We start from the raw sequence: 25593 nt of genomic DNA on the forward strand, positions 1-25593 counted from the left end.
ATGAGAGAGGGAGAGAGAGAGAGAGAGAGAGAGAGAGAGAGAGAGAGAGAGAGAGAGAGAGAGAGAGAGAGAGATACACTACAATGTAACAAAATATGAACCACCACTGTTGAGTTCAACTCCATTCATTTCTATATCTGTATTGCAGTGCTAATACTGTGAAGCATATTTTTATTGCTTCTTCTCATACTTCTGAGCTGAAAATAATTTTATTTCAACAACATCTGGTACAGTTACATTGCAAACAAATTTATTCTGATCACAGATAATTTTGTCATTTCATTTTTCAGCAAATGAAACTGAATTACATAACAAAGTAAACAAAGTGTTTTCTGTAAATGAAACAACTGTCTTATTAATTAAATACAACAGATAACATACAAGAGGGGAAAAATACTTATGTATCAACAAATATCACGAAACTCTGGGCAATGCAGTCACCTTCTGAAATTAAAAACGTACTGGCAGCAGAAAAGATTATGATTCTTTACTCTGAAGAAGAAAGAAGACTGTTACCATTTACTGTAGTCATGGTATAGTCAGAATTTTATTTCTTATTTGCAGTAAAATAAGAACTACAAAATGACATTTGTCGTAATCATTTTAAAAATTATATGTAAGTATTTACAAAAATTAGTTTGGTCATGGCTAAAAATGAAAGGAACTAGGACAACACTGAAGCAAAAAACTACTTTCTGCCAAAGCAATGATTGAGCAACACTCCAATCTCACAAATGTATCTAACATCCATAGGGGCTGTAATGATGTAGAAAGATGTGTTAGGGGTGGGAAACAATATTTCTTTTTCATAAGAATACTGGTTATTAATAGACCATTTACTAATACAAATGTGGACGCATTAATCACAAGAGTAAGCAAATTGTTTGCATAAACAACATATCTTTCATGGAAACTGTCCACTTCTTTAAAAAACGTAAGATTGCTTGTTCATTCATACTTTTAACTTGTGCATTCAATATGGATACAAAAATACCTGCAGTGACTCCCGTCTCTTCTGTTCTCTGAGACATTAATGGAAGCCATAACACTATGCACACATCAGCTTCAAAGTTAACATTTCACAGTTTTGTTCTGTCATATTCACACGCTAGTAAACACACTAAAACGTCTTATAGTGGGTACTTTTTTAAAGTACTTTCATGAAACATTTTTGTATTAAAAAAACTATTTTCTTTATTAAAACACTCACAACCTAAATATGCTGAGTATAACTTGTTCATAAATTTACATAACTTACATTTTTTTTCCTTTGGCATATGTACATTAGTACCACATCTGTATTCGTGTTTGTGTGTGTGTGTGTGTGTGTGTGTGTGTGTGTGTGTGTGTGTGATATATATATAATCATATATATTTAACATTCAGTAATCAAATGTTCATTTTCATATAATCACATACAAATCACTTTCAGTCACTATAAATTTGTTGCAATACCTTTGTAAGAGCAGCAAAAGCACCACCATTTTTTTTTCATAAATACACCATTACACACTTTCAATGGTACTGTTCATGTTAAGGGTGTGCTATTAAGCAAATGAGATTCAGCACTACAAATGTAGCTGTTAGTTTTTGTTAATATTTGTTACAAATGACAATTAATGTTTGGTGAAGAATGTTGTAAATTATATCTGTAAAGACTGTGCTATTCCTTTTCTTCTTCCACTGGGTGGATGGATGGATGAAACAGATACACACAGATATAAATGCACAGATTAAAGCAGGTCTTCAGCCTGGGAACCATTTTCCTGCTGCTTTGTTTTCCCTTGTATTTCTTCTTTTTTTCTTTCTGCTGCCTCTATGGACGCTTTCTTGTAGTTTATTGGCCCATAGGAACGGTAATCAACATCAGCATAGTCCAGATCAGAAAATTCAGGTCGAAAGGGCTGTAAGATATAAAAAGAAATATTTAATACACAATCTGTCATTAACTAAATTGTATATGTGGAGTAGTTACTTTAAGGTATATGCTAAATAAGAAGAGAGAGAATGAAGGAATCTGGTTTTACACACAATATAGTAAATTCTTAGCAAGAATGTTAAACAATAAATACAAGATCTGTTACTGTCTCGAAAGACAAAGATGTGAAAAAGACAAACAGACTAGCACTAATGGTGAAGATAATTGACTTGGAATTGAAGATGTGAAGTGATAAAAAAGATGAACAAGAGAGAAACAGGAAATGTTGAGTAGTTTTTCCAGACCCTGGAAAAAATAAGAGAAGCATTAAAAATGGCAAGGGCCAAAAAGTGAGAGAGAGAGAGAACAAACAAATTGATAGTTAAATAATACAGAAAGAGGTGGAATCATACTGAGCAAAAAGGTGTGAGAGGTGACAGAATAACAGGAAAGCAAATAGAATAAAGAAAAAAAAAACACTGTGTGACAGACCTTGATTCTATATGATAAAGTTTTGAAATGCTGTTATGGAGAATAACGAACATTGAAAGAAAATATTGCATATTGGTTTTATTAACAAATTATGAGTAGTCCCTCTATCAGGGAGCTGGGTGCACAAGACTGAGCAGTACACATGTACACATACAGTGGGAGTGGTAGGAGGGAGTGGGGGGTGGGGGGTGGACATATGGACACATTAAAAACACAACATGTTACCATGCCTAATATGGTGCAGGAAACCCACTGACATTCAAAACTGCTACCAGTTGTCTCAGAATGAATAAATACAGGCCCTTTATGGTTTCATTTTGAAGGGAATCTTATGCCATCCTTCCTGCAAAATAGTGGCAAGTTTAGGTAAGGATTATGGAGGTATATAGCCATCACACACCCTTATCTTTAAATTAGACAAAAAGGACTCAATAATATTGTGATCTGGTAACTGTGATGGCTAGGGAATATGACAAACTTTCTCCTTGTGCTGAAAAAATCAGTACTGCATGATGCAGTTGTGTGTACAGGGGTCCTGTTGTCTTGGAATACAGCATTGCCAATGGAGGACAAACATTTACCATGTGATGGACCTGATCAGCCAAAATGGTCACACAGTCCTTGGCAGTAATTCAGCCTTGCAGAGTGACCACAGGGCTCCATGGAATACCACAATGCACCCACCCAAATCATCACTGAACTCCCACCATGTTTCACTCTTGGAATATGAACTTGGACAGAAGTTGGAAACAGAGTGAAACAAGGCTCATTTGACCAGCTGGCTTCTTTCTCTTGTTCCACAATCCAGGTTTTATGGCTTTGGCACCACATTTTCATCTTAATGGCATATGCATCACTGATAAATGATTTTGCAATTCCAGTTCACCCTACAGTTCCCTAATTATGAAGCTTCTTTCATGTTGTTTTGAGGCTGGCAGAGTTTGCGAGGCAACATTCAGTTCTGCAGCTTTTTTCACAATCCTCCTCAATGACTGTCTACCACTATTACTCAGCATACACTGTCATCTGCATTCTGACTTAGTGCATGGTGTTTTTCCAGTTTCCCTGTTTGTGGTATAAATCTTTGATGTGTTACATCTTGAAACATAACGCACTTCAACTACCTTGGTTATGGAAGCACCCACTGTTCGAGCAACAACAATTTGCTCACATTCAAATTCACTTAGCTCCAGTGTAATGCACTCACAACTACAAAGAACACAGTTCTGAGCATGACTGACACTTGCAATGTATTGAGGACATTTTACAGGTACTGTTGATGGGCAAATCCAACAGCACAACATGCAGGCATGGTTAGCACCCATATTTATGAGTATGTTCAAACTTGCATTTCTTGTGGTGTTTCCATATTTTTGTCCAACCCCTGTAATGTGACATGATAAATCAGTTGGCTATATTTTGGATATGTTTGTCCATTCACTAGTGAGACCAGAATAAATGACAGCAAGTGGATTTATGGTGCAGATTTCACAAAGTACTATTTACTAAGGGAGAGGTTTTAAGCATATCACATGATTTGCTATGAATGTTACAGAGGTCAAACACATGAGAAAACATTCTTGGACATGTATGGGCAATTTTAAACAAAACTTAAATGGCAGTTGACCCATCTATGCGCAAGAGGGGCAAGTGTGTGTGTGTGTGTGTGTGTGTGGAAGGGGGGGGGGGGATTCGCGTGCATGTACACCCTCAGCATCATCCTGCCATTAGTGTGAGAGAAACCTAATAATATTAAAAAAAATTATTTTGAAAGTAACTGTGTAACCTAACAGCTCATATCAAACACCAGTGTTTACACTGATGGAAGCATAAGGCACAAAGTAAGGTAGCGTAGTTGTTAAACCACTGAACTTGTATTTTGGGGATATGGAATTCAAATTGCTGTGCAGACTTTCAGGATTAGACTTTTTATCATTTCCCTGAACCAACTGAAAGACATATGAAATCTTGAAAACACTACTGTCATCTTCCCTTACCACACTTTTAAAATTCTGGGATATGCTCCATCTCTAATGACTTCATTATCAACAAAATGTTATGAAAAGGAAAGAAGGTTATGGTTTAAAGTTGTGTCTGTAACAAGATTGGTAGAGATGAAACACAAACTTAAAATAAGAAAGAACAGGGGAAGAAAATCATGTGAGTTCTTTTCACAGAACCATCCCAACATTTACCTTAAGAGATACAGGGAAACCACAGAAAAACTAAAACTGGATGTCTGGATAGGGATTCGAACTCCCATCTTCCCAAATGTGAGTCCAGTGCCTTACACTGTGCCATGAGATGTTATAGTATAATTTCCCTTCAAAGGTGCAATGAAGTTGTCCAAAAGAATTAATGTTTACAAATAATCTGTCTCTACTGAAAACTTGCAGCACAGTGTTGATACTTGTCATGCTCTCGTTTTTTAAAATTATACATGTTATTATTTTTAATTTTACAATGATGTTAATTTTATTTCCCCTCAGAGCATCAATTTTTCAAACCTTATTAAATGTAATGTACTTAGTTCACCTGATCTGCTCGAATAAAATTCCAATGGTTTCTTTAGTGCTGTATTTTCTCTTGGTCTGTTTCTTCACTATGTAATCCCTACAGTCTTCCATTTTGTTTCAATGCCAAAACAAGAAGTATTTGACATCTTCAATTACAATATCTTATCTGTGAATAAAATAACTGAATTCCAGAATGTGCACAGTAAATAATGAAAAAAGCAAACCACTCATTTATAGCTGATCGAAGTGTAGCAAATAGAGATACTATACGCCAAAGAGAGTTTTGTACTCATGTGTATTTGCCACACAACAATCAGCTGTAAGTGAGTGGTTGGCTCTTTTGATTTTCATTTATTAATCTGTGAGTACTGCATTAGTAGCTATCGCCACATTTGTGTTCCATAAGTAGCGTCACTCTTGTGCTCGGTTATGTTTCTCCTGACCCACAATTTTAACAGCTTGTTAGTGTCTTGACTGTCTATGATTTATCCTACTAGTATTTTTTTCAGTATGCTCCCACCACAATTATTTTAATCTGAATTTCTCTCTAGCTGTTCCTAGCTGGCTTTAGCCCATCCTCGTTTCTGATACCAGCATGTAGTTTTTACAAGTGAATACTCTGCAACTTCCATTTCTATATTTTCATAATGTTTTCTCCTTCCTTTATTATGTGAAAACCCTTTTTTCACCCATCTTCATCATCACCATAATGAAGGTTCCTTAGGTTTACATGCATGTCCTCCTTAGACAGTGGAAGGTATCTTTACTTATTCATTAAAATGGATAGCAAATTATTGTACAACAACCGTTTGAGTTGTTTCTGTTGTAAGACTCCACATGTTACTTCAATTCACCAGAATTTAAATTAGTGTATCCTACCCACCATATTCCAAGTGCCCATTTGTGTATTTACTAATATGCTTGTCGTAAATTTTAAAATATGAAATTAACAGAGGGGGTATTGCTATACTCATGAATACTAAACAGACACATTTTCATGATGCTCAAAAGCTAAGAATCATAAGGGACCATAAACATATTTATTGTAGGACAGAAATGTCATTTTAAAGTTGATAAAAATACCTTTTTTCCGAGGCAGACATTCTTCTAATAAATGTATGTAAAGCTGGATTTGGGGCCATCCTGTGCAAAAAATAAATTGTTGTTAAAAAAGAAAGCAAATAATTTTTATAAGCCAGTTCTGACATTATACTACATTCAGACAAAGTTAATTTAAGTGTGATAGCCAGTTTGGCCCACTTATATAATAGCTTTTGAGCACCAGTTGGTCGAACAATATTTTTCAAATAAGTAACATTACTTACTGAGAAGTATAAGAATTATTCTTATGACTGAATAATACATTTCACACAAAATCTAATCATTATATGAACCAGTCTGAATAATTCAGACACATCTAACATTCAAGCTAATAAATGCTGTATAATATCAATACACAAATTTTACTCATAAGTCTCTAGAACCTTCCAGTTATGCAAATAGTCAAACCTTATTACCTTCAGTCATTTAACTATTCATTAGAAACATAACTATACAGGAGCTAACTGCTATGGTGAAACAACTGACATTTAGGATTATGGTAAGCATTTTTATCTTGTCCAACAGGGGTCAATATTAGGTCTATTTCTGTTCTTGTACATAAATGGGCTTATCATGCATCCAAAAATCAGAAATAGTTCCCATTGCTGACAACACTAGTATTGTCATCATTCGTAGTCGAGCAACTTCAACACTTGAAAACATAAATAATATTTTCTTGAAAATTAATAGCTGGCTCTTTGCAAAAGGACTGTCACTGAAAACACAACACACAAAATTCAGGACTGCACAGTACCTAACCATACCATTAAAAATAATGTATTAGTGTAAATCAATAACTGAAACAGGATATTTTAAATTTGTAGGTGTTTATCTTGGTAAGAACTTAAACTGGAAGTCTCGTGCTACAGACAGCAGCAGATTTTGGAGATTTTGATTCACTAATGTCTTATGGTATAATATTCTGGGGTCAACCTTCGAAGGAAAAAGTGTTTGTTGCATAGATGAATGTCATAAGGGTAATATACGATGACTACTCTGTAAACTCTTGAAAGAGCTCTTTAAACAGTTGCCATACTGACAGTGACTTCACCTTACATGTAGCCTACCCCTTATGAATTCTCTTGTCAACAATCAATCTGTCTGAAAATAATGGCAACATTTATAATCCATTACTCAGTCTTAGTATGGCAGAGAAAGGAGTGAGGTTGAAATGAAGTAAGATGTAATTACTCCATTTGCTACTATTTTTCTTTTTAGGGTCCTGTACCTCAATTGGTAAAAATGGATCCCTAATAGGATTACTCTGTTGTCCATCTGTATGCCTCTTTGACCATTAAGACTCCTTTTTCTCAGATATGGATGGAGGTATCAAGCTGACATTTACGTCACATACTAAGGTCTACACAATGCAAATACTTCGCAGATCTATTTGTAACAGTCCAGTTGCAATAGCATAAATTTCTGTTTTGACAGCTGAGTGGAGACTCAGTAACTGACTTCGAGAAATGTTCACAGTTGTTCATCTGCTTTCACATTGTTTTGGTGGGGGTTTATCAGTGACAGCGACATGAGTTAAGACTCCATTGTGGAAATTATGGAAGTGTGTTCTGCTGTCAAGGAATATAGAGACAGAGAGTGAGTATGTGTGTGTGTGTGTGTGTGTGTGTGTGTGTGTGTGTGTGTGTGTGTATTTAAGAGAAAGGGAAAGAGAAATTGAAAATAGTTAAGTATAAATTACTGCATGCATCTAATGAAGAGTTGCCCAAGAATATATCATATTTGTGAATGAAAATTAACATTTTTATGAAAACAATACATCACTCCTCACCACACAGAGGAGGCACTGAGTGGCAGAGAGGCACAATGAAAAAGGCTGCTAGATATTATTGAGCTATTGAACTAAGTTCTTCTTAAGCCATAGACAGCAATACTCACACATATTCACATAATCAAACTCACACACGTGACTGTGTCTGAGGTGAGCAGTAATTTTTGCTGTAGTGGGTAATGGGGGTACAGAGGAGGTGTGGTGCAGGGAAGGGAAGGGATAGCAGGGTAGGGATGGGATTAGATGCTAGTGCTGTGGACAGATGGTAGACTGCTATGAGCCAGAGTCAAGAGTCTCTGCTGTAAGGATAGGGGAGGGTAAATGGGGAAAGGAGATAAGAGAAACTAGCCATGCAGGTTCACTGGCAGGATAGAGGTGGCAGGGAATGAAATAGGAAGGTGGAGGTCAGGGATTAGTCATTGTTGAGGTCAGGAAGTTAGGGGTATTGTAGATATGTTCCAGGGAGAGTTACCACAAGCGCAATTCAGAAAAGCTGATTTCGGTGGGAAGAATCCAAATGGCACAAGCTGTAAAGTGGTTGTGGAAATAAATACATCTTGTTGAGCAGCATGGTCAGCAACTGGATGGTCCAGATGCCTCTTGGCCATAATCGGCAGTAGCCATTCATGTGGACAGACAGCTTGTTTGTTGTCAGGCCCACATAGAATGCAGCACAGCGGTTGCAGCTAAGTTGGTAGATCATACGGCTGCTTCCACATGCGATCCTGCCTTTGATAGAGTAGGAGACACCTTTGAATGGACAAGAGTAGGTGGTAGTGGGTGGAAACGCCTGAGACAGGATGGAGTATGTGGTAGTGGTAGGATGAATGGGACAGTTCTTGCATCTAGGTCTATTACAGGGATATGAGCCATGGGGCAAGGGTTTGCGAGTACAAATGGAATTCCACTGTCCACCCAACTTCCATAATGTCTTTATCTGTGCACAAGATTCATTTTCTATGTTTGATGGACGACTTAGGTGAATAATAACCAGCAGTCATTTTAATTGTCACTATCTGCCACTCAATGCTTCCTCTCTGGAGCGAGTGGCAATCTATCCCTTCATATTGTTGTCATTCCATCCAAACCTTTCCATTGTTTGAAAATTGACAATCTGATTTTTGCGTCTCTGAAATCTGATATTACCCATAACATGAGACTTCCAGTTCAGGCTCTTCGCAATACAAACACCTACAAATCAAAAATATTGTTTCACTTACTGACTTACACTCATACATTATTTCTAATGATGTGATAGGGCCTCGTGCTGTCCTAAATTTCATGTGTTATGTTTAATCTAGATTCAATGGCAGTCCATTTGCAAAGAGGCAGTTATTAATTTTCAAGAAAATATTGTTAATGTTTTTAAATGCTGAAGTGACTCTATTAGCCCATGACCATCTCAAGCAACCCTGAAGTGAGGTCCTCTCTTCCTGACACCCTCCTCAAACCACTATCTGTTGTCTTCTCAACTTCCATAACATCCTAGTCATGCCATATGACCACTATCCCTACTCCAAGGTTCCTACACCTGCTGTCATACTTGTGGTAAAACCTGCCCCATCGACCTACCACTATTCCAGCCCCACCTAAATTAATCCTATGATATCATAGGCAGAACAACTTTTGAGACCACTCATTATCGACCAACTGATATGGGTCAACCATACAGCATTTGATATGGGAATGACCACCACTAAACTGGCCAAGCACATCAATGAGCATAGAAAAACTGACCACTTAGGGGCATCCAGTATACAGTCACTGAACATAATCTATAGAGACTAAAGGGACCTGAGTACCTGCTACACCACTTGGATCCTCCCACTTGAAGATGTCAAGTCTTTACATCTCAACACACTTCTGGACTTAACCTCTGTTAGGACAAAAACCCCTCTCTTTATTTATTATTGTTATTACTATTATTATTACTGTATGTTGGAGGACAAATTCTCATCACCAGAACTCAGGGAAACTGCTATCAGATGGGGTAGCACTGGTCTTTTGACTTATTCTGTAGTGTACGTTCAGGAAATGGGTGCTGGGTACCCCATGGTGGACAGTTCTTTGTCTCCCCTCATTCTCACAATTGGTAGGTCCTTCTCACTCCGGGGTCTGAGTGAACTGTCCTTCCTTTTTAGCCCTCCATGAGCCATCCCTGTTTCTTCTCCAAGGAAGGAACCAATAGACTACAAGTATGGTAGTTGTGTGTACTTTTATACAGGATACCCCACGAGGAATGATCATTTGTTTCTGAGACAGTGCCTTGCACATACATATCTTACCCACACAACCTCCTTGACGTTCTGCTCTAGCCCAACGTATGTAGATGCTTTCAGTCTCTTTGCCCGGAAAAACTTTCTGCCATTAAAATAGCCCACTGAATGTGCGGTTGTCCATAGTGTGTTATGAGTAAAGTGGTGTGAGGAACCGAGACTATATCAGGGAGAAGATTTGGTTAATTTTGTTAATGCCACACATATACACCAATGGAGAATATGCAGACATAGTGTACATTTATGGTTTCTGGAATTGTAGTCCTCGTATTGCTGTTGAAGAATAAAGTCAGCACTTTCGACATAACAAATTCCTGATCACAGAGTGTCTACCAGAGTTTTCAGCACTCTGTGTGAAACAGACATTCTTCAAAATTTCCATTTTTCTTCTGAACATGTGGTACAGCAAGCTGTGTGGGAACAGCAACACATGGTGCTGTGTAGCCTTACTACCTGCACATGATGACTTTCTGTATATATGAATGTCCCATGGACAAGTGTATGGCAAACATTAACCACTCCATCTACAGGCCACAAGTGGCCCATCGGGACCATCCGACTGCTGTGTCATCCTCAGAGGAGGATGCAGATAGGAGTGGCATGGGGCCAGCACACCACTCTCCCGGTCGTTATGATGGTATTCTTGACCGAAGCTGCTACTATTCAGTCGAGTAGCTCCTCAATTGGCATCAAGGGGCTGAGTGCACCTCAGAAAATGGCAACAGTGCATGGTGGCCTGGATGGTCACCCATCCAAGTGCCGACCACACCCAACAGCGCTTAACTTCGGTGATCTCATGGGAACCGGTGTAGCCACTGCGGCAAGGCCGTATGGCAAACATTAAATGCGCAAAACTTGTACACATTTCACACACAATATCTCCACAATTTTCACACTGGTGACAATGTCACATGACTTGATTTTTGCCACTGGTTAATGACAATTATCATTTGCTTCCATTAATGCTATTCATTGATGAAGCTATACTTATACAGAATAGAATCTACAACACACATAATAATCATTGATGGTCACAGAAAAATCCACACACTATAGAGAAAACTGCTTTCCAAATTCGTTTTTTGATCAATGTTTGATGCAGCGTGATTGGTAACATGCCAATATGAGCACTAATTTTAGAAGAGCAAATGAGGTGATAGTATTAATTCTTCGAAAAATTCATTTTTCAAATATCTTAATAACATCCTTTTGGCCACATGGAGTCCAATGTACTTTCAGCATGACAGCTCTTTCACATTTTATGAGATTTGTGACGGAACACCTCAACCACACTTACCCCAATTGGTGGATTGGTCATGGTAGTACAATTAACTGACTACCAAGACTGTCGGACTTTATGCCATTTGATTTTTGTTTATGGCAAATGATTAAGTATGAGGTATAAAAACAAAAGGTGAATATGTGAGATGAACTGCTTTCTCACAGCACAGATGCTGCTGCCCTCGTTAGTGAAGTTCAGAAGCAGTCAGACAAGCAACGCAATGTGTTCTCCCAGGAGTGCACAAATGTATTGAATCTGATGGTGGGATATTCAGACACATGTTGCAAACAGTACAACACATATAATGTGATGTGTATGATAATGCATAGAGGTGGATGTGTTAAAAATACATTACTTTCCAATTAATACTTTGTAAAATGCATACTGTAATGTTTACTAACTGTTGTACATGTGTACATCTCTAAACCTAACAATGCACTGAATAACACACAAATACACATTTAATGTGCTCTATCTTGGAAACCATTCAGAATAAGGCAAATGTCCATCTGAAGCTTTTTGCTTCAAATGTTCATTCCTGAATACCATTGAATATTGGCCATTCCTTCTGGGAGACCCTTTATGTGTCAGTTCACAGTTCAGGTGAAGGTGTGCTTAGTAAAGTACAGTAGGGTTCAACCCAATCTTCGAATTGAGTGAAGCTTGACTAACTTAGCATCATAATGCTCCAAACTGTCACTTATGTCCACTGAATTTTGAATTTTTTTCATGTAGTGCACCTTGTTCCATGCCTCTCTCTCCCAGCCCCCTCCCCCTCTGTGCCACAGTGGCACTGGCAAATCCCTTTGCACTACTTGATTTGGCCTCTGTCTCTCTCTGGGTAAATGTGCTCTGCTAGAAGTAGTTGTGTATTCAAAAGCCAAGTCAGCAATAGTTCTTTTAAATGTGCCTGTGTGTCACTTATCATTCACCACATGTGAACTGTTTCCTGTTGGCAATTTTCAATTTTTGTTTATTAGTTTGATCTTGGAATTTCCATTTGTGTAGTTCATTTATTTTTCCATGCACCCGTAAACTATTACAATCTTTCATGGTCCAGTCATAACACTGAATGAATATAAGCAGTCATAGGCTCTTGTGATGTACATCAGTCTAGTTAACAGCTCTAAGTATCAAAATTAGACTACATCTCAAACAAAAATGCAGTCAGCTTACAGTCATTGTGATTTGTTTTATCAATCTCTTACGGGGCATTTATGTAATTAGTGCTAAAAAGATGAAAGAAGTTCAGTCAGAAGATATGAGGGGTGTTCTACATATAATTCACAATAATGTATTTGTTGAAAGACAGAAGTGATTAACATAAAACCAATTCTAAATCAACAAATGCTGTAGGAATGCAAATAATAGTTATCATGGGGCATTATACTTTTTCAACAACTTTCATACATATAGTTTAAATTAATATTTTTGTATTATTTTATTATAAATTAATTGAAGAAAATTGCATTGTCTTATGCGAAGTCTAATATTTGCTAATAAGAAAACAAAATGTTGTGTTAACAAATAAATAATAAGAAAGGATTATAGTTATGACAATAACTGAACCATCTTAAGCTAAATAATGGAATGAATGGTAACAGTGCTTCAATCTGCTTATGAAACTTTACACAAAATGATAACAATTTCTTCTACGCTCATTTTCTCATATAGATACGCACCATTATCACACATCTATTTCTTGACCCACATCATGAAACTTGAGAACTGCATATTCTGTTGAATTCTGTGGTGGCCTATTGCTTTGTAGAAAATGCGTCTCTTGCTGAATTCCATTTGCCGACAATGATAGATCTGCATAAACAATGCTGTTTGTTGTGAATGGATCTGTGACATAATAAGGTTGCTGATATTCAAGACGGAGGGGAGGGAGATAAGTTCGATTGTTCCTTTTGGCACTATTACTTCCATAAACATGTTGTAGCTCATTCTGCTGCCGAGGTTGTGGCTGCTGCTGCTGTTGCTGCAACTGCTGTTGTCGAGTTATGTCTGTAGTAGTGTTTGTCGGATTTATTAGTAGGTGGTGAGATGTTAGATTGTAATGGTGATGGTGGTGATGGTGGTGCTGATGTACTTGACTCTGGAATCACATTGAGAAGCCATGCACATTAGTAGTTGTTAACAAAACAATGCAGAGTTAAGTAAAAAGTAACTCATCACAAAGATAGCACACAATATTACAGGAATAATTTTTCTTAATCAGCTATGTATTTCACATATTAGATACTCAAAGGGGATTAGAACCACAGAATACATTGAAAACATTTCTGGAACTGGAGATGTGGAAGAAAGGTACTGGCTGTCAAACTCTTATAATCAAATAGCTTTCTTCAATGGTTAATAAGCAGAAATGAAATGGGCAAAAAACAAGATAGAGACTGGTAGCCTAGTTGTAGGCATAAAAGCAGCCAGACAACAAAATGCAGTTTAGATGCATTTTTGTACATCGTTTCATGGTGAATGTTTTCCTGATTTCAATGTTTTATTTTCTTGAGTACAGGAGTAGGCTTATTAACATGAACCAGTTTTTACTAAGTTCTTTTCTGCTTGCTTTTTCTGTCCCTTTCACCAAGCTAGAACTTCATGCAAAATATTTCTGCATTAATTGCTATGGAAAATTATTACAGCCTTTTATGATCACCAAACAACTTCAGTAGGGTAAAAAAGGCTCTTAAAATTGTTTCTCTAGGAATATGACATATTAACAGTATTGTTTGTGTGCATTGCAGCTACTGATTCACTTTGTTAGAAGAAGTTTAGTGCACTAACAAATGCTTTCATTCTCAGTTAAATAATCTCAAAGGTTTCAATCTCGTATGTACTTCTCAAAAAAAAAAAAGGTTCAAATGGCTCTGAGCACTATGGGACTTAACATCTATGGTCATCAGTCCCCTAGAACTTAGAACTACTTAAACCTAACTAACCTAAGGACGTCACACAACACCCAGTCATCACAAGGCAGAGAAAATCCCTGACCCCGCCGGGAATCGAACCCGGGACCCCGTGCTCGGGAAGCGAGAACACTACCGCGAGACCACGAGCTGCGGACTGTACTTCTCACCTATCACATTTTCATACTGCAATCTCCAGTTATTTGTTATTGATAAATATAATAATTTCATTCCACTGATTTTCTATTAACTAAATGAAACAATTTTTAGCCTTGTTCAACGAATGGAAAAAGGTCCAGGTCATACCTGTCTGCAAGCAGTGCAGTAGAAGTTATCCACAAAACTATCACCCAAGATCCTTGACATCGATTGTTGTAGAATCTTAGAACATATTCTGAGCTCAAACACAATGAGCTATCTTGAACAGAATGACCTCCTCAGTGCCAACCATCATGGACTTTGAAAACATCAATCATATGAAACTGAACTCACCATTTTCTTACCTGACTTACTGAAAGTTTTGGCAGTTACATAAATGCAGTATTTTTTGATTTACAAAAAGCATTTGACTCAGTACCGCACCTACACTTACTGTCAAAAGTACGATCATATGAGGCATCAAGCAAAATTTGTAACTGGACTGAGAACTTTTTGGTAGAGGGGACACAGCATGTTATCTTGTATGGAGAGTCACCATCATATGTAAAAATAATTTTGGGTGTGTCCTAGGGAAGAATGTTGCAACCCTTGCTGGCCATATTGTATATTAATGACCTTGCAGACAATATTAATAATAAAAGCAGGCTTTTTGCAGATGATGCAGTTATATATAATGAAGCACTATCTGAAAGAAGCTGCATAAATATTCAGTCAGATCTTGATAAGATTTTGACATGATTGGCATCTTGGTGTAAATGTTCAGAACTGTAAAACTTTGTACTTCACAAACTGAAAAAAGTAGTATCCTGTAAGTATAATACCAGTGAGTTACTGTTGGAATTGGTCAACTCATACAGATACCTGGATTTAACACTTTGTAGGAATATGAAATGGAATGATCACATATGTTCAATCATGGGTAAAGCAAGTGGTAGACTTCAGTTTATTGGTAGAATACTTGGGAAGTGCAATCAGTCTACAAGGGAGATTGTTTACAAATCACTTAGGCAGCTGGTTCTAGAATACTGCTCAAGTCCGTGAGACCCGTACCACATAGGGCTAATAGGAGATATTGAACATATACAGAGAAGGGCACCACAAATGGTCACAGGTTTATTTAAATCAAGGGAGAGTGTTACAGAGATACTGAACTGGAAGACTCTTGAAGATAGGTGTAAAGTATCCCGAGAAAATCTATTAACAAAGTTTCAAGAACCTGCTTTCCATGATTGCTCTAGGAATATACTGCAACCCCATACATCAGGCTGTTCCAGCTCGTCGGCTCCGTTGTGAGCCGCGGAGCGCTCCCTGCTCCAGGGAGCCGTGTCGCTCGCTGTGGCCATTCAAGTGGGCCGGCACGTGGCACGGCTGGCTGAGGCAGGTGGCAAGGTGAGCGTTTTGATGTGCCAGCTGCGTCTTACAAGATCGACAACCTCATACTCTTAGCTGCTAAGACGTGGTGACATGCTACACCAGGAAATACGATGTTCAGGAAATAAATAAGAAACAACTGTTTTACAGGAAATTGCATACTAAATTTATTGGGCCTCTGTAGCTTCATATTTTCTTTTCATTACAAGATCGGAAATATCAGGCGTCAAAGTGTTCGCACCGTTAATGCGGAGGATGGCCTTCATTGCTGCATCCTGAAGAAATGATCGTTCCTTACTTTTTACTCTTTTCAATGCTGAGAAAAGCTGCTCACAACAATACATAGATCCAAACATGCACATGATCTGAGCGGCATTGTTGTGAAGCTTGGAAAATGTTTTTTGCTGTCATGAACGATACCATCGTGACAAATCCAACGTGTTGTAGTACCTCTCTTTCAACAAACTTGAATTTTGCAAATCAATAATCTCCAATTGAAGTGACGATGACAAGTCATCGGGGGAAACTGAAAAATGAGTGCTGAACACCTTAAGTTCCATTTCCAAACTTGTGAAGTTTCGGAATTGTGTTTCAAACGACGTGATGAGCTGCTTTAACTTTGCTTGGTGATCGCCAAAAGTAGTACCTTCAGGTAGTTTTAGAGAAGCAAGATGATTGAAGAAAAATGTCCATTACTCATCTGCCTCTCAAATAAACGTAACTTTTCCATGAACGCTTTGATCTGGTCGTGCATGTCGACAATTAGCTGCCCTTTGCCCCGCAATGACAGATTTAAATTATTTAGATGCATAGTTGTGTCAGCTAGGAACGCCAGGTCTCATATCCTTTTTATATCTGTCAGGGAACGCATTTCTTCCCCTTTCCTTTCAAGAAAAAGCGATATTTTCTCACGAATGGCAAAGAAAACATCAAGAACTTTTCCTCGACTCAGTCAACGAACTGTACTGTGGTAAGGTATATCCCCATATTCCACTCCCGTATCTTTCAGGAATCCTATGAATTGGCGGTGATTCATACCGTGACGCTGCACAAAATTCGCACAGTTCACGACATCTTTCATTACGCCACCTAGCTCTACTGTTTCAGCACACAGTGCCTCTTGGTGAATAAAACAATGAAGAGTCAAAATGTCTTTCCCGAATTCGTCCCTGAGTTTATTTTTCCAACGACAAGCAAAACCTTGGTGACGCCCCATCATTTGTGGTGCACCGTCTGTCGCTACAGAATGGAGCTTATCCAACGGCAAATTCATATTGTCCACTGACTCACAAACAGCTTCAAGAGCTTCACGTCCTGTTGCGGTGTAATTGAGTGGTACCATGTCCACGAGTCCTTCAGTTACTTGCAGCTCCATGTCGACACCACGCACAAAGACTGCAAGCTGAGCACAGTCCGATATGTCGGTGCTTTTGTCAAGTGCCAGCGAAAATGCAACAAAGCTCTCCACCTTTTTCCTGAGTTGTGTCTCTAAATCCGCTGCCATATCCAGGATTCGACGAGACATTGTTTGCTTCGACAGGCAAACCAATTGCCTGCACCTCCCTTGGAAACAAACATTCTGCAACTGCCACCATGCACGATTTTATGAGTGGTCCCACTGAAAATGGCTTGCCACTCATTGCAATGATGTGAGCGACACTGTAGCTTTCTCGAATTGCAGATTCAGTAGTGTTTTCTCCGCTCTCGTTCACCTGAAAATTATAAACGCAATACAGAACACGAACTATGTTGCATGTTTTGATCCCCTCTGTTCTTAAGCCTGGCTACCAGTTCTCTGCGTGCAACGCCTTCTACCTGATCGTAGTGCGCTGCGTGAAGACGTGTACAATGTCGTTGTATATTGTACCTCTTCACAGAATTAAATTCTTTATGACATACAAGACATTGCGGATGACCATCCCTCTCAATGAATAAGGTATCCTCCAATAGAGGTACAGGGCTCCCGCGGCTAGTCATAGCTGTCATTGACATGGATTATTGCGTCAGTTGCGGCTGCATGCGGCCAGGGGGCAGTGAGTTCGCTTTCCCCCTCCACGCGGGCTCCGAGCTGCCGCAGTGAGCGCTCCAGAGCGCTCCGGCTCCCTGGAGCTCAGTTGGAACAGCCTACCATACATATTGCCCACATAGAGATCTTGAGGATAAGACTAGAATAATTACTGCATGCACAGAGGCATTCAAGTGATCATTCTTCCTCCACTCCATATGTGTTTGGAACAGGAAGAAACCCTTGTAACTGGTGCAATGGAACATACCCTCTGCTACGGACCTCATGGAGGTTTGCAAACTATAGAGGTAGATGTGGATGTTTTTACATACTAGAAGGACTTATGATCTGAAATTTGGTAATGCAGTAATAGTAAAGTTTGTGAAACAACACTAAAATGTGTATTGTTTAGTTAATATGATATACAATGTTTTTCCCAGAAACCACAGTTAAATCAATTAAGTCATTGCTTTTGTTTCTTCTCCTTCCACCACCTCTTCCCACCAACAGGGCAAACAATATATGAGAGTGTGTCAAACATGATGATGTGGTAGAAGAGAAAGTTGGGGGTGCCTGACACTGAGAAAAATGAAACTTGGGTGCACATGCACTGCTCAAAATGAAGTCCTTGCTTACGTCTGTAACAACGAAAGTGCATAAGTTGTAAATGAATAATTCTGTTCTTTCACTTCAGAGAGAAGTGTTGTAGCAAGTCTGTTTATGACAAGAGAGTTCTTAAGGAAAAAGGAAGGATATGAGTCATCAATGTCAATTAACACGTATTCAATGTTATGATGGTGTATATCTTTTCAGCAACCACTAGTTTACATTTTTGATCCCTTTGTGAAAGAAACATCAATGATTCACAAAAAATCTTTAGGTTTCGTAGTGTGATTAGATAAGAGAAAAATGTGAAATATTTTGAGTCACACTCATGAACCAAGTGAAATTATATTTGAAGACAAAAGGATGGAGACAAAATAGGATTGTGGGGAAAGATAAGGATAAAAGTGCTTCATGACATTTCCCGAATTCACCTTCCCATGATTGGCAAAATATGTAAGACGAAATGGCAAGGGAAATACGAAACAGCTTATAATGTGACCTCCAAACAAAGAGAGACCCAGTCACCTTTATTTTTAAAATATTTGTGAAACTCTTAAGATGTACCAGAAAGTGGTCATACAATTTTCATCGCTTGGGCGATCACCAGGAATGTGCATCCATCAACACATGTGTCAAAGACAGTGTTTTCTTCTGAGGTGTCAGATATGAACACGCTGATAAATATGAACAAGACTGTGGTATTTCTGCAACATAGCTACATCTGCATCTGCACTTTTCTTATGTGTCAAACTACAGTTTTCAACAATGTAGCAAAAGATAGATTGCTACTTACCATAAAGAAGACACGTTAAGTTGCAGACAGGTACAACTAAAAGACACTTACACAAAGCTTTTGGCCACAACGTTCATCAGCAAAAGAGAAAGACATGCCATTCATTCACACAAGCAAGCACCCCTCACGCACACGTGACCCCACAACTCTGGCAGCTTGGGGCGGAATGCAAATATCATGTGGGATGCAAGCAGCAATCTGGAGCGGACAGGGAAGGGGAACGGTAGTAGTATGTGGGTGGGGGCAGAGAGGAACACTGTCTGGTGGAGTCTGCAGGGATTAGAATGCCAACAGGAGCAGTGTGTCAGGGGGTCATGTGGCAGGGAGGTGGGGAAAAAAGGAACAAAAAAGGAAAGGGGTGTGGAAATATGGGTTGGTGCATTGTCAAAGAGCTACAAACTGAGAGGGTGGGAGACAAGAATGGGGAGAAGGTGACAAGATAGACATGGTGGAAACCATTAGTTAAACTTTACAGAAGCCATGTCTCCGCAATATCCTTTCTTTCAGGAGTGCTAGTTCTGCAAAGGTTTGCAGGAGAGCTTCTGTAAAGTTTGGAAGGTAGGAGACGAGGTACTGGCAGAAGTAAGGCTGTGAGGACGGAGTGTGAGTCATGCTTGGGTAGCTCAGATGGTAGAGCACTTGCCCATGAAAGGCAAAGGTCCTGAGTTAAGTCTTGGTCCGGCACACAGTTTTCGTCTGCCAGGAAGTTTCATATCAGTGCACACTCCGCTGCAGAGTGAAAATCTCATTCTGGAAACATCCCCCCGGCTGTGGCTAAGCCATGTCTCTGCAATATCCTTTCTTTCAGGAGTGCTAGTTCTGCAAGGTTCGCAAGAGAGCTTCTGTAAAGTTTGGAAAGTGGGAGACGAGGTACTGGTGGAAGTAAGGATGTGGGGATGGGGTGTGAGTTGTGTTTGGGTAGCTCAGATGGTAGAACACTTGCCCGTGAAATGCAAAGGTCCCGAGTTCGAGTCTCGATCCGGCACACAGTTTTAATCTGCCAGGAAGTTTCATATCAGCGCACACTTTGCTGCGGAGTGAAAATCTCATTCTGGAAATATTGGTCAGTTCTTGTCACTGCATTCCAGTCTCCAGATTGCTGCTTGCATTCCACATGACAGTTGCATTCCGGCCCAAGATGCTGGAGTTGAGAGTCATGCATGCATAAGGTGTCCTTGCTTGTGTGTATGAATGGTGTCTTTCTCTTTTGCTGATGAAGGTTGTTGCTAAAAGCTTTGTGTAAGTGTCTTTTAGTTGTGCCTGTCTGCAACTTAACATGTCTTCTTTATGGTAAGTAGCAATTTATCTTTTCTTACATTGCTGAAATTCCTACTTGTATTTTCCATTGTGTAAACTATAATTCTCCCTTTCAACTCCATTTGCAAAGGGTGCATGGGAAGAATGACAGGTGGTAAACCTATGTATAATCCCAAATTTCTCTGTTTTCACTGTGACTATCATTTCATGAGATATATCCAGGAAAAGCAATATGCTGCTTGGCTCATCTTGGAATGTTTTCTTAAAATTATGAGACAGAATGGTTGATTGGTACTTACCTTCAGAAGGCAATATTCTACTACAACTGATACATACATGAAAAAGTAGAAGAAACTATCTTATTCCGTAGAACAATTTGTTTCTTCACCTGGTGCGAAAGATGAATGGGTTGGGGAAGATTAGAAATGAAAGTTAATATGAGATGAACTTACTCCTGTTTTCTAACCTTTGCCAACCTACCCATCTTTCTTACCAGACAAAGAAACTAATAGTTTTAAAGATGTGATAGTTTCTCATACTTTTATATGTGTCTATCACTTTCATCACCTGATGGTAAGCACTGATTAGCCATTCTGTCTTCTAATTTTATAATTTTCTCACATGAATTTTACTTTTGATGAAATAAAGTTCTTGTAATTTTCACAATAACACTGTCTATGATGCCTCTGCTGCAGCATCTGCCTCTGCTGTTGGATGAAACTCTGCAAGATACTATTGCAGCAGGTAGTTGAGCCAGTGATCAAACATATACCTCTTCTTTGAAATTTTGCTATCTCCTCTATTAAACCTCTGTGATACAAATTGCAGACTGATATGAAATATTCAAGGATTGGTCAAACAAGTATCTACCCTTAGGATTATTCTGATGAATCTGAGTCCGCAATCTAGCTGCCCTACAACTAGGAATATATTGCCATTCCACCTTAAATCACTCTGGAAGTGTACTGCCTTATATTATATGGTTGTTACCCACTTCAGAGATTGGTTTCCAATGGTATGATCAAACAATTTAATGTGCTTATGCCTATTTATATTTCTTTGTGTTGAGTCAAACACTAGTCACGCAGGAGAGAAAATTCCCTGCATGTCTCCCTAACTTTTCCTTGGGACATGCCTCTAGCTATTTTCACATTTGATGCTTCCTTCTCACTTCTCACTGGGAATGATGCACTGAAATCTATCTGATTGTAAATCTTTAACTTAGTCACAAAACTGATCTGATATTCTACAGGCTCAAATTTTGGCGGCAGTGAGTGGCTATAACAAATGTAAATGTCTTCTGAAGGCCAAGAAAACAGCAACAGCCTCAGTGCTGCTATTTGCTGTGCTATGTATCTGGTGAGCTGAGACATGATTGCTGCTTGCAGAAATTATATCATGTTCCATTAGAACAAATTTTTAGTATTTGAGAAAATCATGAGATGCTAGCATAAAATTGGTTCAATTATTGCAAAATAGATCAATGTCAGTGATGTATAATGTTGGCAAGCAGCCACAGATAGCTGCCTTCACACCTTGACACACTTAAGGACTACATTTTGGACTCATCTGAGAAAGCACAAGGTTCACAGTTTATGGAACTACAATGATGCATATTGGAAGCACTTGTTTCTCCTATAGTTGGGAAATGTATGCATCAGGCAGCTGCTAAAGGTGTTAGCTGAAGAGCACTTGCCACTCGACGTATCACAATAAATATTGAAGTTTCCTTCAATAAATTTTTCCAGGTAATAAATGTTGAGTTATAGAAGAAATATGAGTCAACATTCACAATGTGCTTTGACATAGTCAAGAGAGAAAAGAGCTGATGAAAAGAAGTAGGTAAGAGAGCCTCTCAAGATATGGGTGTTATTGTGCAATATGACACATGCATGTGTTACTGCCTCTATGATGAAAATCATCAGACTCCTGAAGTGATATCACATTTGAGATCCATCATCAGCCTGAATTAGCTACAGATCGATTTTCACTTGCCATAAGAAACACTTTGAGGAAACAAGTATCCCTACAGCATTGACATGGACATTCAAAACATTCTTTAAAATGGTATTAGAAGGCAGTACAGGAGGTATATATCCTCAGTCTCTACAGTTTTCTGGGGAAATGGCTAATATTGGGAGTATCTGAAATTTATAGCAGCCATGGTCATCAATGATACTCAGCTGTGGACCACATAACCTAGTCCAATAGGATGCTTCAGAATACCTGACATAACAAGCTGATTATCACAATATACACTAAGTTTAAAATGTGTGTATGAAACACAGACAAAGATGTTCAGCATTGCAAACAACCATGTCTTCAACATTTTTATGCTATAATTTGGCCTGCAATGGTGACAAAAAGTACAGCTGGAATCATGTTGAACTGACTCATCAGCAGCTGCCAAAGATTCAGTGCCATAACACTCAGAAGTCCTGTTAGTGATTAATGGAGATCACACGAAGTATTAGTATTGGTACACTGATCTGGAACTTTGAATTATTTGTACTACTATTAGTCATAAACAACATAAATGTGAAACACAGTTCTATATAAAAGTAAAGGAGATAACTACACAAGACGCAAACATGGATAAAGATAGAGAGACAAATGGGATTTAAAGTCAAGCTCTACTGATCATGAGTTGTTGGCAGATCATAGCTTAACAGCCATTTATATAGAAATAATAGGATGCTAATAGAAAGGAAAAAAATAAATTCGTAATTGCTTAGAAATTGCAGAATATGGTCCACTGTTACTTAAAAAAATGCGTTTCCTTGTTTTATTCCCAATCTGGAGTTTGAAATACTTCTCCTTCATTTCAGCATCTGTTTCTGGTCGTTCCTCTGATGATAATGAAGAAGGAGGAGGAGGAGAAGAAAATGATCCTTTGGTTTAGGCATTCCTCAATGTTATACTTTGTCCCACATCTGCCTTCCCTGTTAAATGAATGGCAGAATATCTCTAGAGTTTGGCATAGTAAGAAAGCAGTAATGACTAGTTTCAGTCGATTTTAATACAAACACCCTCAAATTCTTCTCTCTGCATAAAGTATCTGCCTTATTTTACTAGTATACAATGAGAATCTTCCTCTCTCTTCTCCTGCATTTCTCTTGCTGCAGTAATAACTATTAACAAGGTTTAATACAAAACAATAAGTTTATTCAAGAATCAAATGAAACACCAGTAAGAATGAAATTTAACAATTGCTAATGAATTTCCAGACTCAGCATCTGTCATGTAATCTGTGAAAATCAAAAGACCTTTTAGATGTAACTTATCATACAAAATAGTACTAATAACTGAGAATTATTGAAGGAATTTTTTACACATAAATTATAGAGCTTTTCCAAAACTTCTGAAACCAAAGCTGTGGATTGAATTCAAGATTTCATATGTTCATATCTTACTGCTACTAACCTTTGGTTGAGCAGTCAGCTCCAAAGAGTTGGGCTTTATGGGAATAGGAACATTTTGATAAGTATGTTTTACTAATTTGGATGATATCTGCCTTCGAGGTGCTGGGGTAGGTGGTACTGTTTTATTCTTAATTTCATCACTTCTACAACTAGAATCCAAATTTGTTTCTTGTTGTTGATTCTCAACTGTATGAGAGGCAGTGTCTTTTTTTAAAACATCCATCATAATTTTCTTTTTATCTTCTTTCAGTCTTTGCTTATCCCTTTTATACATTCTTAGAGAGTAAAATTTGGGGACCAGTTTTTGAGATGTTCTTCGTATCCCTCTGGCTTGTTCTCGAAATGAATGATACTTTTTGTCTGGCAAGAAACTGTCGGATCCATTTTTCTTGAAATGAGGACCAACATGGCTCCTGGTTGACCCGTAACCAGAAGAACCACAATGACTAAGCTGACTTGTTGGTCTGCTAGTACTATTTGCATTAGATGAAGATGCTGCAAGCTGTAAGAAAAAATAATGCACATGCAAGCTCACAAATGCACACTCAAAATAAAAAAGTAAATAAACAAATGGAAGAGTTAATCTCATGCAGGAGTCAAAAAAGAAAGCAATGCATACATAAAGGTACCTTGCACAACTTAAAATATGATTTGCTGCAGTGACTCTTAAGGTTCAGAAAGTTTTGTGTTATTTTCCTATGTAGTGATCAGCAGAGAAACTTAAACAAAAAATAACATTGTGTTGGGCAGGATAAAGCAATTCTCATATGTGAGACATGCAAAAACTTAAAATAATGCTTTAATAATCAAGCACATAATCACTAAATACAACACAGTAAAGCAGTTAAGAAGAATGGGATCATGGACAAGTGCAGCCTCTTTTTAGTGGATACATAAATATGCTTCCCTATTACTCCACACTTGATTCAAGCCTCAATTTTTTATATTCTCTCATAAAATTACTTATTTCTTCACAATTTATAATACTCGACATGAATGTACTTCACTGGGAAATCAAAAACACATTATCAATAATCAAAATAATTTATTATTGGCAACACTTCACAAATGAAGAATTGCTGTTGTCCTAGTTCACTTTATCTGTTACCATAAGGGAGATGGGAAAAAATTGAAATAGGAAACACATACTCGAACCATGGAAATGGACTCTGATGTTTAGATAACACCATAACTAATGACAGTAGAAGCATAACAAATATGAGACAGCAATAGTTGAGCAAATATTTAGGAATAACAGACACATATAAAGAAAACTAACTAAATAGAAATAAGAAAGAGAATTGCTAAGTCTTTTGTCTGAAGAATATTAAGTTATGAATGGGAATTATGGACAGCTGGAAATCCAGGAAGAAAAGAAAAGTTAGAACCTCTAAAATGTGGATAAGGAGGAATAGCAACACAGACATCCTTAGCAGAAATAAAATTCAACAACTAGTATTATGAGACATATATAGAAAAAGGACACTGCTCAAAAACAAAGAAGTTAGAATTGTGTAACTAACAAGACATCTAATTCATCATAATAGTTTCTTGACAGTACAGTGTTTAGATAGAAAGAGAATGCATGCACATTCTCAAAGAGTATGTTTGGGCTCTAAAGACCACTTTACTGTGAGTCCAAACAGCTTACTATCATTGTCATCAAAGATTACTGTCAACTGAATTAATTGTGG

At 38.1% G+C, this 25593-nt stretch overlaps 1 protein-coding gene across 9 annotated transcripts in view; it reads right to left on the reverse strand.

Annotated features, from left to right (window-relative positions):
• Positions 1 to 518: 518 nt before the first annotated feature.
• LOC126262390 (hemicentin-1) overlaps positions 519 to 25593 on the reverse strand; it is a 1144740-nt gene continuing 1119665 nt past the window's right edge. Inside the window, exons 19-21 of one of the 9 annotated variants that reach the window (XM_049958993.1) lie at positions 23901 to 24401; positions 13057 to 13475; positions 1771 to 1904 (exon numbers count right to left, since the gene is read on the reverse strand). In XM_049958993.1, the coding sequence (XP_049814950.1) occupies positions 13062 to 13475; positions 23901 to 24401 (915 nt within the window). In that variant the 3' untranslated portion in view covers positions 1771 to 1904; positions 13057 to 13061. Of the gene's footprint in view, positions 1905 to 6009; positions 6070 to 13056; positions 13476 to 23900; positions 24402 to 25593 lie in introns of those variants that run through there. The other 8 variants (XM_049958997.1, XR_007546724.1, XM_049958994.1 and 5 more) reach the window with 8 other exon arrangements.

The sequence above is a fragment of the Schistocerca nitens genome, chromosome 6 (genome assembly GCF_023898315.1).
Source record: "Schistocerca nitens isolate TAMUIC-IGC-003100 chromosome 6, iqSchNite1.1, whole genome shotgun sequence".
In the NCBI taxonomy this organism is placed as follows: Eukaryota; Metazoa; Arthropoda; class Insecta; order Orthoptera; family Acrididae; genus Schistocerca; species Schistocerca nitens.